This window comes from Aedes aegypti, chromosome 3 (genome assembly GCF_002204515.2).
Source record: "Aedes aegypti strain LVP_AGWG chromosome 3, AaegL5.0 Primary Assembly, whole genome shotgun sequence".
Taxonomy (NCBI): Eukaryota; Metazoa; Arthropoda; class Insecta; order Diptera; family Culicidae; genus Aedes; species Aedes aegypti.
The window spans coordinates 320,259,936-320,276,327 of record NC_035109.1 but is presented as its reverse complement, the minus strand read 5'-3'; the positions used below and the strand labels follow the sequence as shown (position 1 = coordinate 320,276,327).

Here is a 16,392-nt window from a genome sequence, read left to right as displayed (position 1 = left end):
CTACCATGGAATTTTAGACCAATTTATTATGTTTACGGTACATCCCACCATATCACTGGTACATTTGACAGAAATAATTTACAACAATCTGATTTCGACTACAAACATGGTAAAATCAAGCGCATTTCTGGTCTGCTGAAAATTGCCGGTACGAGCGCTTAAGTTAACCCCCTAAAATAGTAGTTCTTACCGCACAATTTTTTTGCGTGTACAGGAGCCTCGGCGGTTGCCAATAATCTTGGTACGCACGTCGTGACCGTGACGTTTTGCTCCAGAATGAATGTGAATCCGAACGGATTTTGTGCTATACACTCCCAGCAAAAACACCAACAAGCAGCAGTTCAATTTGTGTTTTGCTCCGTGTTCACTGTGCTTTGCTTGCAACCAAGCGAATATTCGTACACAACCGTGCACCGACCCGTCTGGATTTTTCTTTCTTTTTTCTCGCACTGCGGTGGTCACAAAATAAACTGTTTATTATAAAAAACTAAAACATTTGAAAATTTTTACCAGTGAAGTGTTTGAATCGGGCGGAAAATCAAAATACAATGGATCGACAGCATCACGAAACCAAAATGAAGTGCTACGAGTTGATTGCCCAGAGTGCAGCACATCGCAGCGGCCTACCGGTGGCCACTCCGGGTTCATTGGATGCCATGCTGCAGATTCTGGTCGCCAATCCCCATCTGCTGGCGGAGGATGCCGATATTCGCACCTACCGGACGTTTGTGGAGACGAATGGGCACTGCTTCGCGGATCCGATTTACCACGACAAACCAAAGTGTTCCATCCGGGCGGCCGAAATCCGCCGCGAAGGCAATCAACTGTACACGAGGAAACTGTTCGAGGCGGCCCTGATGAAGTACAACGAAAGTATCTGCGCATCTCCGAACGAGTCGCAGGATTTGGCCTTCGGATACGCCAATCGGTAAGTCACGGAGTGCTCCCCGGACCGTTATTATCAGAAAACATCTCCGTTACAGGGCTGATAGCAGGTCTCTTTTGAGATACAGTGAAACCTCCATGAGTCGATATTGAAGGGACCATTGACTCATGGAAATATCGTTTCATATGGAACAGCAATCCTTTGGAAAGCTTCTTCTAGGGACCATCATAGTAACCATGAAATTTTGTTTTAAGTATGGTTCCATGAGTCGATATCGAATCTGTGAGCTCTAGTCAGTTTTTCCTTAATTCTGTTGCAGTAAACCCTGATTTAAAATTCTAGGGACTCTAAAGAAGCATTCAGACAGAACTAATGTGAGCAAGTCTCTGAAATGTCTATTTTTAATGGAAGATCTCTTTTTAACCAAAATTGTGAGGTCACTATTTTACTTCCTTGACCTGGAATGGTAGCAAAATCTCGTCTATAAACTCCTGGAAGATTTTTGTTCAAATATTTGTTTATAAATTCCACTAATGACTCCTCCCCTCCCCTTGGTTATGCGACCTTGCCGCGATGGGAGGGCATAATCCATTAGCCCATATGATGGAAACCAAAGGCGTAACCTGTAGTGGTGGTATCACATTTTGGCATTTTTTTGCTTAAAGCCGCGTCATAATTCATATGGCACACGGTAAAAAATCAGCACGTTCGATTGAATAGATTGATCACTTGACTCAATTCAAAACACCAATCACCATGATTTGAAGAGTTTCAACTTTGGATTTGCTCTACTGTCTCTAGAACTAGACTCTGAAGTGAAAAGTCGTTGATTTTGAACATCATGTCTTTTGTATGAGAGCAATCATTGACAGCTCGTTGTAGAAAGTGATTGAGGTCAATTCAATCCCTTTCAACAGATGCGAGTTGGTGTCGAGGTAAGACACTAGACTTGCACTCCGAAGGTTGGTGGTTCAAATCTGGGTCAGGCGGAAATGTTTGTTTTAACTTTTTTTTATTTCAAATTAAAACATGCAACGTTGTATTCAAGTGCTGTTACCTTGATTTTGTCAAGATTCAACAGTAGTGCAAATCCAAGTGCAGAACTATTGATAGCATGGTGCTTATTTTTTACCGTGCATAGACGCAATAATATCTCGGATGTGATCCAACGGACATTCTGCGTCATTGATAGAATTGATGCCCATTTCAAATAATTAATCTATTCGAAGTGAACATTAATACTACTGGTGACGATCAGTTTGCCTTTTGCTAACCAGAATGATCCGTAGCCACTCTTACTATTAGCTAGCTAGACACATCGTTATCATGTACGACGTAGGGAATATTACTCTGAGGAAAATTTGTAGTAGATTCACTGAGTAGAAATCCGTGGCGAAAATCTTATTTTAATATGGTTTTTACATTGCCATAATAAGAAATAACTCTTTTGTAATAACGGTATAAATAATCTAATTCCAGCTTCATTTTCGCAAAATTTACAAGTAGAAAATGTTGTACGTTGATCCAAATCACGTGCAACGAATCAACTTAGAATAAATTCAAATTAATCAAAGCAATCATGTTAAATTATCCAAATAAAGTTTTCTTCAGTCTCTGTTCATTAGTCATTCAAACCAGTCGGTTTTTAATTATTACTGCCACCTGCAACAGAAAGTAGGCGTTGTGAAGCATTGCATTTGCCACCGAAAAGTGAATCTTGTAGGAGACTGTTATAGAAGCCTAAGGTAACTTTACACTTAAATATTCACTATAAAAATGAGTTGACAACCGCTCTTCGTGCGTGACAGAGGTCTTTCCATATAGTTCTCAAGTTTTCTATTATTCCTGTTGTGAAATTTTTTTGCTATCGACGCAAAATGCCTTCGCACAGGAAGAACACCTTCGTCATTGACTTCAGTGTCCTGCCCAAGCGGCCTGTGCTGGATCAGGTCGAACAATTTGTGAAAAATATCGTCAAACTGGACTTGGCCGACGTCAAGAACATTCAAATACACAATATCAAGAACTGTGTGTATGTTGAAATGAATAACTCTGGTGTAGCACCAAGACTACAAAAGCAGCACCATTTGCTGCACTACTTCACCCACGAAGGAAAGACCTATCACATCCCGATCTTTGTGGATGGACCTACCACTACCATACGTATTCATGATCTTCTACCACAAATGTCGAACACCATCATTACCGATCATATGCAGCAGTACGGCAAAGTAATCTCCATCGAGAACGAGGTATGGTAGAATTATTTCCCTGGACTACCTAACGGCGTCAGAGCGGTACGGATGAGATTGGAGAAGCCGATACCGTCGCGCATTGTGGTCGGCGGTGAAAACACATACGTGAGTTACCCGAAGCCAAGCGACAATACGTCAAGCAAACCAACAACATCAAAATGCTCCAGGAAAACGAAACGAAGTTGAAGACAAGCAAACCACTACCATGGATCCCCCATCAGTTCCCGCTGGTGCAACTGACATCAACGACAGCAACGACGATGATGACGGCAGCGATGACGATAACAACGAGGACAACGATGTCGATGTCCACAAGAATAACACCGATGAGCGTGATGAACGAGCCACTGAAACAGCAGAGACTGCGAAGAGAAGGTTGTCGACTGAAACGGTGAATGGAACGATGGATGAAAACATAGCAAAACGGACCTGCAATACGGGAGGCCAAAAACTCGAGTCTGAATGGAAAGTATATCATACCAGGTCGAGAAAAAATAGTGTTTCGCGGAACTATTTAATATGTATTAATTAATTTCAATTGACACGAATGCACCATAGCGGTGTAAAGTGTAGCAAATAATAAAAAAAAAAAAAAAAAAAAAAATTAAAAAAAAAAAAAAACTATAAAAATGACTATGGAAAGTAAGACGCTGAGATCGATCATTAGGGCTCACTTGCTAGGGTCGAGAAATTGTTGAACAGACAAGGAAAGTGATTTTTTTCTTTAAGGATATATGAACGTAATGACCAATAAATACTTTTAACAATAAAAAATGAAATTACCTAGAACTACTACTAATAAGCCTAATTTTGTTAAGACTTCGCGACAAATGACATTTAAGCCTCTAATTTTACGTAAAAGACAGGAGTAATCAGAATAGCACTTAAATGACAAATTATTCAAAACCATTTTGACTAGACAGTATTAGTAATGACACTACTACACTACACGGAGAAAAAAGAATGGTAAACTCAAACAAATTTTAGTAATTTTCAAACTAAAGTTTAGGTTGAATATCACACAAACAAAATATTAGTTTGTTACAACCTCTTGAAGTGGTTGTAACAAACAATTATTTTGGTTGATTTTGAAACAAAAAAAAATAGTTGTTTATTTTGACGTTTGTGGAAACAACCAATACTTTAGTTTGTTTTAAACCAGAATAATCAGTTTGAAATAGCCAATCTCAACTTTGTAACAAACTCATTGTTTGGAATTAACAAACCGTTGGTTGTTGGTAGGTTCACTAGTGATTTTATATAATAGACCATTTCCGTCAAACCTTACCCCCAGTTTTTATATTTTTCTTCCAAAGACGATTGTTTTTATTGATTATTGACGCTTTTAGATTTTATTTATATGCAGTCCTGATTTTCTTACAATTTTTTAAAAACTTCAAAATTCACCACATTTTGAGCATAAAATAGTCGTGCGGCACAGTTTGTTCAACCCTATGGGCATACTGAGTGTAGATTTTTCAACAATGTTCTATGACACCCCTGCATAAAATGTTTGTAGACATACTGAAATGTCAAATTTCAGCACACAACAAAAGTGTCGAGATCTCGACATCTAAAAAAAATTATGAGCAGCAATTTTCGTTTTATAACCTCAAACCGTTACCGGAATCATAAGAACATCCCAAAACGAAATACGGACCAGACGGAATCAGAACATCCCAGTACGGAATCCTACACTTGGCCTTCATCTCCTTTGCTGAAGCTGCTGTGGTGCTCCGCGAAAATCCTCGACAAGGGTCCTGTTTTCCTTTGCCTTTGCGACCGGCGGAAACTAGCCACGAAAATTTTACTGCGCTGCAGCATATTGTAGGTAATCCTCGGTAATCGGTACCCATGGAAGCTGGACCTAATTCGGATCCAATGATATGGCAATCTTGGCACAGGAACTCTTCCGGTTTTCCAGTAGAGAACAGCAAACGATTTGCCCCCAAGCAGGGGAATTTTTGTCGTCAGTTTTCCTCTGATTACAAAACCAGGAGAGAGCAGGACCCTTTTTGAAAACTATTCAACCATAGCTTCATGCGAAGGATATGAAGGATTTTTATGGTGGTTGGGGATGGTTCTCTTCCCCCTTCAAATTAGTTAGGGGGAAATATGTATTCGCCGGTAAATATAGATATTTGGGATGGTACACAAATTATGTCACGCTAAATTTAATCTATTTTGATCCCCTCCCCCCCTTTGTCACGTTTTTTGTACGAGTCCTCCGAAATTTTTGTAAGGCTTGTCACACTTGGCTCGACCCCCTCCCCCCCTCTGAGCGTGGCGTAATTTGCGCATGACCCCTTTTGACCAGTACCAAGGTGGTTTCCAGGGATGGATGTGGGAATTCCTGCCACCGTTTAGAAGTGGCGTCAAAGGAGGAGATAAATCGTTTCACGCTTGACATAACCTCGAAATTTCGAATAAAAACAAAGTCAACGATTCCTGCAATGATTTTCAACTCCATATAAAAATGGAAACAATTCTTGCAGGAAATGTCAAAGAGCAGGACAGTCAATTGGCCATGATGAGAGAGCAAAAGAGATAGCCAATGTTTTGTCATCATGCACCATGCCAAAACACAACAAAGACATCCGAATCCAAAGAGCAACAAAGTGGAGACCGCGGAGGAACAGCTGATCGAAATTCACCACCACGTGGAGATAAATTCATAAGGAAAATAGGGGTTCCCAAAAACTTCGTAGAGATATAAATTGTAGGGGACCGTGGGGTGGACTACTGTGCCGCCAGTTTTTCATTGTTTTTCAATAGTTAGAGGCTTCAAAACATATGGGTTCCTTGGGAAAGTTTGTCCAGTAAATTAATAGAAAGCTTATGGACCAATAATATTTTTTCACGGAAATGGTCTATTAATTTCAATTAATTAACACTAATGGTGACATTATTTATTTTTTATTAATATCATATCACAAAAGAATATGTATTTTTTTTAATTAGGCTTCAGATGCTGCTATTTATTTTTAATCAGGTTTAATCAGGCCTCCTGAAGTGAATCAGCGTTGCGCTTGTTTGACGCTTATAATGGATTTTTATCTGCAAAAATTAACATAGTTATCTGGTATTATATTATGCTGTATATAATAGCTTGTGTCATTTTCAGTAAAAATGCACATATGATCCTTCAAGACAAATTTGTCACACGACGATGAATCTAACAAAATGTGGAAAACGGGAGTTTATAACCTCTTTACCAGGATCTGAAGTCCCAAAATGGTAGTGCTCACTAAGAAATCTTTTCGAATCCACTTTTCCTGAAAATAAAACAGGACAGGTTAATAAAATCTGTCACTGAATGGAAATCATGATCGGAAGAATGTGATCAGCTTACCTTATAAGGGGTCTATTTTATAAGTCGATTCGATCAAAATGACTCGACTGATGTCACTGTCGACCGAAAAATTCGCTCGACTCAGCTCTGTCACTCGAGTTTTTCGACAGTTGTCACTCTATGTGACTGGATTACTATGGGAGTCGACGGGTGACATCTGAAATATGCATGCTTGCTTTGATCGACAATGAATACAGACGAGCCACATGAATCTGCTCGATTTACAAAATAGGCCCCTAAATTAGAAAACATACTTTCACCAACAAAAATGACTAGAAGTATAAAACTACTATAACCGAACTCAAGGACAACAATCAATAACCATATTGGAAGCTCATTTCAAACTATTATTTTGTTTGTTTTTGATGCCAACAAAATCTTAGTTTAATTTAAAATTTGAATTTGTTTCCTTTAATTTAATATTTTAGTTTGAAAATAACTAAACGAATGAAAATTAAACAACCTGTTTTATGGTAAAAACAAACCAAGTATTTGTCGAAATCAACCAAAATATTAGTTTGTGGGTACAAAGAAAGCAGATAAAAATTACCAATATGATTAGGTTCATATAACGTATTTTACAAGTTAGCTTCAAACAAAACATTTTGTTTGTTTCAACAAAAGTATGTATAAAAACAACCAAAATCTTAGTTTGATTTTCAACAAACGATTTGGTTGTTTCAAACTAGACTGTTTTTTCTCCGTGTACTATTTCAATCAAATTCTGATGGAGCTGCTGATTTTCACAATGCTTCCTTTTCTCAGATGCAAGGGAATAGTGGTTTCTGCGCTCGTGTACATTCACGTTACATGACACCAACACTACTTAAAGATTGCTGGTGGAAAATATAAACAAAGATCAGCTGTTCCCAGCAAAATCAAACGGCAGTATTTTCAACCAGCAAATTTGCGCATGTGTTCGTGACACCGCTCGGCGAGAGCTCAATAAGGGCATTTTTCAAAAACTATCACGTCACAATACTAATAAAAAAACAGTGTTCATGCGGGCACCATAGCCTAGTCCGTCTGAGTATTGGTCCTGGTAGAGGGGAAACTTGGGGGGCCCAGACAGCCGTAGCGGTAAACGCGCAGCTATTCAGCAAGACCAAGCTGAGGGTCGTGGGTTCGAATCCCACCGGTCGAGAATCTTTCCGGGTTGGAAATTTTCTCGACTTCCCAGGGCATTGAGTATCTTCGTATCTGCCACACGATATACGAATGCAAAAATGGTCTTTGGCATAGTAAGCTCTGAGTTAATAACTGTGGAAGTGCTCATAAGAACACTAAGCTGAGAAGTAGGCTCTGTCCCAGTGGGGACGTAATGCCAGAAAGAAAACAAAATATCTTGGAATTTTAGCGTGAAGGATACGTCATATGACCACCAACGGATCGACAAGATAGTTTCAATTGTTGATCCATATTGTTAACGTTCAATCATTAAAATGTGTAAATTTGTCTGTCCAGTAAAAGATTCTTTGTGGTGAAAAATGCTATGAGCTGTCTCGTCGATTCATCTGTGGAAAACAGCTAGAATATTATAGAAAATCATATAATCTACTCGTGTATGGCATCACTTGTAAACTTGTAATGGATGACGTACACCAATGATTTTTAACGAGAGAATGAGCGTGAGTGTTGACAGTATTATCGCAACCCACCCAAAAATCATACCTCTCCGAGTAGCCAAAAATTGAACAGAAGAAGAACATTTTAAGTAGTAGGTGGACGCACTTTCAAGCGCTTTGCTAAATTCAACTAAAGAAAACGAAAACCAACCGATGATGTATACAGTGACTCAATTTCATTTTTGTACGGGGCACTGCTTTCATATCAAGTTGGTATAAAACTAATAAATGGTGCATGGGCTTCGATATACTTTATCAATAACGAAGGTCATAGGTGTTATCTATTGTTTGGCAATGACAACCTGTATTAATTTGCTTAAATCTTTGGAATAATGGAAAAGTATTAAGTTTGTGTCTATAATTGACCCAATTCCCTATTCGTACACCTAACAAAAAAGAAATATACAACATTCAAAACTAATTTTTAATGGACTAGATGATTACTTAAGCTCTTCGTTGTGTTGTTCAGATGGAGTAGAGTACATTTGGAAAATTTATAAGCGGACATATTTGAAACTTAAGTAAATTTAAGAAAAACACAACTTTTCCCATGTTTTTTGCTAAAACATTCGGTAAGTCGAACAATAAATTGCATTTTTTCAACATCACTTTCTTAAGAATGATTACTGTGGAAATTGCACAAGTTTCAAAAAATTATAATCAGTTTTAGAGTAGCTAGGAGTGGATATCGACAACTTATACTTTTGGATCTTAGGTAATATAACATTTATAACAAATTCAAAACCAAAAATTTTAGTCACTTTCTTTAGGTTTGGCTCCTAAATCGATATACATAATCCATAGTTAATGTTCCAATCAAAACATTGCGTTAGTATTATTTTTAATTTACATTTTACTACTAAGCATGATTAAAGAGATTTATAGAATAAATATTTTTGCCGTAACCGCAACACAAACGTTTTTTAAAATGATAAAAACAACAGGATATAGTCAAGTGAAAAGTATATCAATGCTCTCTGCTCGTTCATGTTATTTTGTATTTTTCTTATAAAATCAATAAATTGCAAAATAGGGTGCTATTTTGAATATAATTTGAATATTAATTCAAAGATAATTGAATATTGCGATGACATCAATTATGTGGAGGTATGTACAGCGTAGTTTAGGGTACTTTCTTGTAAAACGAAGTTCTTAGTTAAAAATATGTTTACAGACAAATTAAAAATTAACCTTTACCTGTTGCTTAGAACGAAAATTTGGTTAACATTGATTAAAAATATCATTTTAGAAGAGTTTTGAAGTTATGGCACAATAATTTTCTGAACTCAAAAGGGATAAAAACTGTTTATGATTTTTGTAAACTGTGTACATTTCAACTAAATTTCTATCAGAGCTTACGAATATAATTAATAGATTTGATTCAATGACAGAAATGTACGTTATTGTTCGAATTATTGGATTTTATAGCAAAAATCATTGGAAAAACTAATTTTACCTAAATTTCATATATGTCCGCTAATAAATTGTCCAAATGTGCTTCACTACATCTGAACATCATAATAAAGCACTTGAGCAATCAAATAGAGCTTTTTAATTTAGTTTTGAATGTTGTGCGTTTGAATTTTGGTAGATGTACGAATATGGAATTGGGTGAATGTTAGACAACATTTCAATACTTTTCCATTAGTCCAAAGATGAATGTAAATGGAAACATTTTGTGATTGGCAAACAATAGATGACACCTATTACCTTCAATGTGGATAAAGTATTTGTAGCTCAATACATCATTTAAAAGTTTTTTATTAACTTGATGTGAAAACAGTATCCTTTACGAATATGAAATTGGGCCACTGTAGTTGCTACCGTGTTTTTGTCGTTCTTCGTTATGCTAGAGAGACAGAGAGAGACCCCAACATAATCCCGTGACTAATGAGCCCTCGTATGCTGTGATTTTCACAACCCAACTAAGCTTTTGTTTACTGGCTGTAAGCCCGCTCTGTTTTGAGACTTTAAAAAATAATGCATTTGCAACCTGAAAGCAGAGATGTGCTCCTTGTATGTTTGTATCTAATTCAATGTCCTGTACTGTAAGATGTGTTCAGTAGCCGTTCGAAGCAATAGGAGTCAGCAAGATTCTATAACATTCCCCAGAATTTTATTTTATAGAAAGCTATATATACAAGTTTTTCATATTTTTTTTATTGATAACCTCTTTGTTAAGGTTTGGTCATTATTTTAAAAACAAGCCTATTTTCAATGGAAGGCCTCTAAGGCGGTGCCCACAAACTATCGAGCCTACCCCCCGCGTTACGTAATAAATGGATGCTGCCTAAAGTCTCTATTTCAACCAAAAATGGGCTTTTTGAAAGGTGTCATAAATAAAGATTTGCATTACAATAGAGACCAAGTCTTTCAAAAGACACCTACTATCAGTCTCTTTTTAGAGACTTGGTCTCTATTTTAATTCAAATCTCTAAAATGTACCCATTTTTAAAGGAAGGCCTCGGGTCTCTTTTTCACTAAAATTGCCTCTAAAGTCACTTCTTTCATTCTCTTTGCAGTGATTTATGATTCGGCATATATCACCCACAATTTTTGCATAGATTACTCCGACATTATTGTCCAACATTTTCCCAAACATTCTAGATTCCCACCGATTTTACTAGAAGTTACTTTAGTAGATCGTCTGAAGACTCTTACATGAGTTCTTCGAAGATAATCCCCAAGAGTTTAATCCAATTATCCAAAGTAATCTCCAGAGATTTAATCTATTTCCATATGGATACTTTCGTGAATTAATTTATCTTAGGAATTGGTTTAAAACTCTTCCAAGGATTATTACTGGAAATCTATAAAGAACTCTATTAGGAAATCCTTAATGAATTTGACCAGGTAGTCATCATTAAGTTCACTAGAAATTTCACCAACATTCCTGCAGTTATTCCAAACACTTCTCGAATCATTTTCCAAGTGAAAATTTCAGGGATTGTTCAAAATTTCATTTGAGGTTTCACACTAGCAAATATTACAGCAATTGGGTCTATCCCGTTTGGCCCTTCCCCTTGGTTATGCGACCTTGCCGCGATGGGAGGGCATAATCCATTAGCCCATATGATGGAAACCAAAGGTGTAACCTGTAGTGGTGGTATCACATTTTGGCATTTTTTACTTAAAGCCGCGTCATAATTCATATGGCATAGACGCAATAATATCTCGGATGTGATCCAACGGACATTCTACGTCATTGATAGAATTGATGCCCATTTCAAATAATTAATCTATTCGAAGTGGACATTAACGTGCCTATTCTGCGCGGCGTGTGAGGTGACACGAGTCGAATGAGGTGACAATTGTCGACTCGCTCCCATTTGATTAACATTAGTCGTCTCACGTCACTCGCGGTGAGAGCGAGTCGTCTCGACTCACACGCCGCGCAGAATAAGCACGTAATACTATTGGTGACGTTCAGTTTGCCTTTTGCTAACCAGAATGATCCGTAGCCACTCTTTCTATTAGCTAGCTAGATACATCGTTATCATATACGACGTAGGGAATACTTAGGAACTCTTAGGAAAATGACTAGTAGATTCACTGAGTAGAAATAAGTGGCGACAATCTTATTTTAATATGGTTTTTACATTGCCATAATAAAAAATACCTCTTTTGTAACAGCGGTATAAATAATCTAATTCCAGCTTCATTTTCGCAAAATTTACAAGTAGAAAGTAGGCGTTGTGAAGCATTGCATTTGCCACCGAAAAGTGAATCTTATAGGAGACTGTAATAGAAGCCTAAGGTAACTTTACTCTTCAATATTCACTATAAAAATGACTATGGAAAGTAATACGCTGAGATCGATCATTAGGGTACACTTGCTAGTTTCGAAAAATTGTTGAACAGACAAGGAAAGCGACTTTTTTCTTTAAGGATATATGAACGTAATGACCAATAAATGCTTTTAACAACAAATAATGAAATTAACTAGAACTACCACTAAACAGCCTAATTTTGTTAAGACTTGACGACAATTGACATTTAAGCCTCTAATCTTACGTAAAAGACAGGAGTAATCAGAATAGCACTTAAATGACAAACTATTCAAAACCATTTTGACTAGACAGTATTAGTAATGACACTACTACACTACTATTTCAAACAAATTCTGATGGAGCTGCTGATTTTCACAATGCTTCCTTTTCTCAGAAGCAAGGGAATATGGGTACTTTTCAAAAACTACCGCGTCACAATACTAATAAAAAAGCAGTGTTCATGTGGGCGCCATTGCCTAGTCCGTCTGAGTATTGGTCCTGGTAGAGGGGAAACTTGGCAAAAGCCGGACCGAGGGTTCAGCCTTGACAAGTTAAGCTGTCAGGCAGCTCCAACTGAATACCATACAAATAAAAAATTCCAAACAGCGAACATCCAACAATCGAGTCCTTTGATGTAGCGGACCCCCAACGAGCGAATCCCCACCACGGTGCTCCAATTACCGTTATTATCAAATAAAATATACCATTCAAACGGCAGTCAGCAGTTGATTCCTAACGTTGTTCTGCACCTCTGGGCCAATTTTGAAAAAAATCCTTAGGCAGAATTTTGAGTTACGCCCTTTTGAAGTTTATATGATAGAAATCACTGAAAATATGCCATTTTTTCTTGTTTAAACAAAGAGATCATACAAAAAATGTAGTTTTGATTTTTTATCTGGTTTTATATATTGAAAAACATTTTCATAAAAAAAATCTAGACCGACATTTGGAAAGGGCCAATGCTATGTTAAGTTATTAATTATCAACCAATACGCGAACAATTATATCTAACGCCTGATAGTGATTTTAGGAAATTGTCCAAAGCATTCAAATATGAATGAATAATTCTTGGACAGGATATGCATATATGTTAATTTGGTAGATATCATTTTTCGTGTATTGGCTTATTAGTAATAATCAAACAAAGAGTTGACCCTTTTCAAATGTCGGTCGAGAAAAATTTTAGAAAAATGTATTTTTTAATATCTAAAACCATATAAAAAATTAAAACTACAAAATTTTATTATAATTTCTTTGTTTAAACAAGTTAATTAGGCATATTTCGTGTGATTTCTATCATATAAACTTCAAAAGGGCGTAACTCAAAGTTCTGCCTAAGGATTCTTTAAAAATCGGCCCAGAGGTGCAGAACAACGTCAGGAATCAACTGCTGACTGCCGTTTGAATGGTATATTTTATTTGATAATAACGGTAATTGGAGCACCGTGCCCACTGTACTGGTGTTTTTATGGTATTAATTTTAGTTATTGGTCTGAAAGTACTTCTTTCAGAAAACAGACATTTAAGACGGGAGTGAATGCAAAAATTATTCAAGAAATAATCACATCATTTGATTAGCTTTGTAAAGTCTTATAGTGTGTGAGCCTTCAAATGACCTGCACAGATTTGACGGAGATTTTATTTTCTGATAGGTTTGGGGAGCCCAGTTTAAGTGATTTGGTCGTTTTGATTTTTATTGATCTAATTCCGCATTGTTTTTTTTTCAGTTCGGCCGTCTACTACGAACAGGGATTCTATGATGTGGCGTTGGTGAACATCGCCTTGGCCAAGAAGCACAACTACCCGGAGGCTTTGATGCCAAAGTTGTTGACCCGGGAAGCCAATTGTCGTTCGATGCAGAAAGACATTCGTTTCCCCCTGGTGGAAGTCAGCTTGGAAACCAATCCGAAAATTCCGTTCCTGGCCAAGGGTATCCAGGGGCGCCAACATCCCTCCCAAGGTCCCATCATGGTTGCCAAACGGGACTTTAAAGCCGGGGATGTTATTCTACGCGAAAAACCGATGATTGCCTGTGTCAGTTGGGAAAATGTCTTCACCCGTTGCAATTACTGCATTTCGACGAATCTGTCCCATTTGATCCCGTGTCCGAACTGCGCAACGGCCATGTTCTGCGATGAGGAATGCATGCGCAAAGCTCAGAATGTGCACCGCTTCGAGTGCGGTGTCTGCGCGGAAACTAGCAAGATGAACGATTTCTGGTTAGGCCCCAAACTGTTCTTTCACGGATTGGCACTCTTCAAAGACGATATCACAAAAATGATGAAGTTCTGCAAGAGAGCACGAGGAAGCGATAGTTTCTACAACTTGGACTACTCCAAGTATAATCCGTTGGATGAGTTCAAGACGTTTCTGACGGCGAAATCAAGACGCCCTGGAAGGCCTCTCTACGATAACATCATCCAGTTCAACGCTGCCATCTTCTACGAGATTTACATGAAGGTGCCATTGGTTCGGTCGATTATGGCCAGCGAAGAGCAGAAGGATTTCATGCAACAGTGCTTTGTCGACTATCAGATTCAGAAGAGAAATCTAACCTTCCGACAGGACAGCAACGGTCATCTGTACCCGATCGCTTCCTGTTTTGGCCACTCGTGCGATCCAAACACGGTGCTCCTGAACGAGCTGGGAAACGAGCTGAAGATGATCGTGTTGCGTCCCATCCGACGTGGCGAACAGATTCACTTCTCCTATGGCCCCTCGTATGACCAAGGTCCGGAAGAACACGAATTCCATCTGCACTCGCTGGGTTTCGATTGCCTTTGCGATGTGTGTGATCCGAACAAGTGCTACGAATGGTTGACCAGGGTAACACAACCAAGCAGCATCGATGCCGGCCATTTGGCGGTTGTACGGAAGGTCGTCAACGACGAGGAACTGAGCTATGCCGACAAATTGAACGCACTGCAGCAGTTCATTCAGCGGTACGGATTCAGCCACCCCCAGGAGGACTATGCAGGCGTGGTGCTCGTCTACAGAGGGGCACTAACCGAAGTGCATACCGCCCAGATGAACAACGCGATGCGACGAAAGATTTGCGGTTGAAATGGGTTCGTTTTACATTATTTTACGTTCGATAATTTTGTTTTTTTAACTTTATGATAAACAATGGATTCGGAAGCATTTTTAGTTCACGACGTGTTATTTAATAGATACTAGATGAATACTGTGGCAAATCGTATAAGTTAGTCTGTAGAGAAAATGTACAGCGTTTCAATCAATATATCTAAAGCAATTGGCAACGATTTGCGTTCCCGTAAACTACTCACATGTTCTGATTTCAAGCCGCAAGTTTTTGAATAGAACTGTTGAATGGTTTCCAAGAATTGAATGAATCTATTAGCCCAGAAACAGTTCTGAAATATATTCTTCAATACTAAATGCTAAGTAGAGAAATGGAATGTAAAGTATCTATAGACTTTCTTCAATTCAAAAGGGCAGCTTCGGTTGACTTCAAAGTCTTCATCACTTCTATTTAAAAGGGAAGCTCAAAGCTCAAAAGCTGATCACATTATTGACAAATCAATGTGAGGTTAAATTTAGCAAAATATAATTTGAAAACTTAAAATTGGCGTTTTCCATACAGGTTTCATTGTGATGAAAATATGGAAAAAATGTTTTATTAGAATCTTGACCAGGGGTTGATCCAGAGAAAATTGAGATTAATAATTTATGGAGCCTGGTGGAGTAGGGCACCCTCTGCAGTATTGTGCCCTTCCTGTGCTACCCGGAGTAATGGCGCAGATGACCTTGTATTTCTCAGAGATAATCGGCTGCCCTTCTCCAGTCTCAAGCCTGAGGCTAAATAAGGGTGGGATTATTAATACCGTCAAACGGGGTGACTTGCAACACTTTTCAACTTCAATCAACCAAAACCATGATCCATACGTAATCTAAAAATCTAAATTCCTTGTAGAACTTTGAAAGGCCGGCTCGCCTACAGAATGAGACGATAGAAAATTGAATCGAATTATTTTGTCATATCAAAAGTCATCAAAAAGGTGAAATTTTTTAAATGTTCTTGTGCGGGGTGACTTGCAACACTCACTGCTAATTTAGTTTTTCCCAACAAAATGTTGATATTTTTTATTAGTCACACTTGTTAAGTATTGTTATTCATGTATTCAAAGCATTCGAACCAGTACAAGAACATTTAGAATACATTTTTGTAAGAAAATAATTGAGCTATTTTTGTATGGGAAAAAGAGGCGTTAAATCATCAAGGTCCAATATCTTAACTGAACAATATTTTTAACGAGTGTTTGTAGTTGATTGATGAATTATTACTCTTTTGATTATAAAGTAGACCTAACACAAAAGTTTTCAACTTTTATAAAACTCTAAATTGCTTAGAAATTAAGTGTTGCAAGTCACCCCGCATAGGTACATGTGTATAAAAATTATTTTTATTAAAAAGTTGTTGCTACAATTTCGTAAAATAAAGTTCGTCATATTATCACTTATTAGTTATAGAAACAACATGTAG

At 37.7% G+C, this 16,392-nt stretch overlaps 1 protein-coding gene across 2 annotated transcripts; it reads left to right on the top strand.

The window, feature by feature from the left end:
* Positions 1–346: 346 nt before the first annotated feature.
* Positions 347–15,167, top strand: LOC5575456 (histone-lysine N-methyltransferase ASHR1). Of its 2 annotated transcripts, none has more exons than XM_001661924.2 (2): positions 347–928; positions 13,616–15,167. In XM_001661924.2, exons 1-2 carry the CDS (start codon positions 549–551, stop codon positions 14,949–14,951), a joined length of 1,716 nt encoding a protein of 571 aa, XP_001661974.2. In that variant the 5' UTR covers positions 347–548; the 3' UTR covers positions 14,952–15,167. The 2 variants fall into 2 exon arrangements, with proteins under 2 accessions (XP_001661974.2, XP_021707714.1); XM_021852022.1 differs by lacking the exon at positions 347–928 and adding an exon at positions 13,364–13,540.
* Positions 15,168–16,392: the final 1,225 nt, after the last annotated feature.

Coding starts and splice junctions, on each gene's coding strand:
- LOC5575456 (XM_001661924.2), top strand. CDS start 549: ATGGATCGACAGCATCACGAAACCAAAATGAAGTGCTACGAGTTGATT. Junction 929..13,615: donor GCCTTCGGATACGCCAATCG/GTAAGTCACGGA, acceptor TTTTTTTTTCAG/TTCGGCCGTCTACTACGAAC.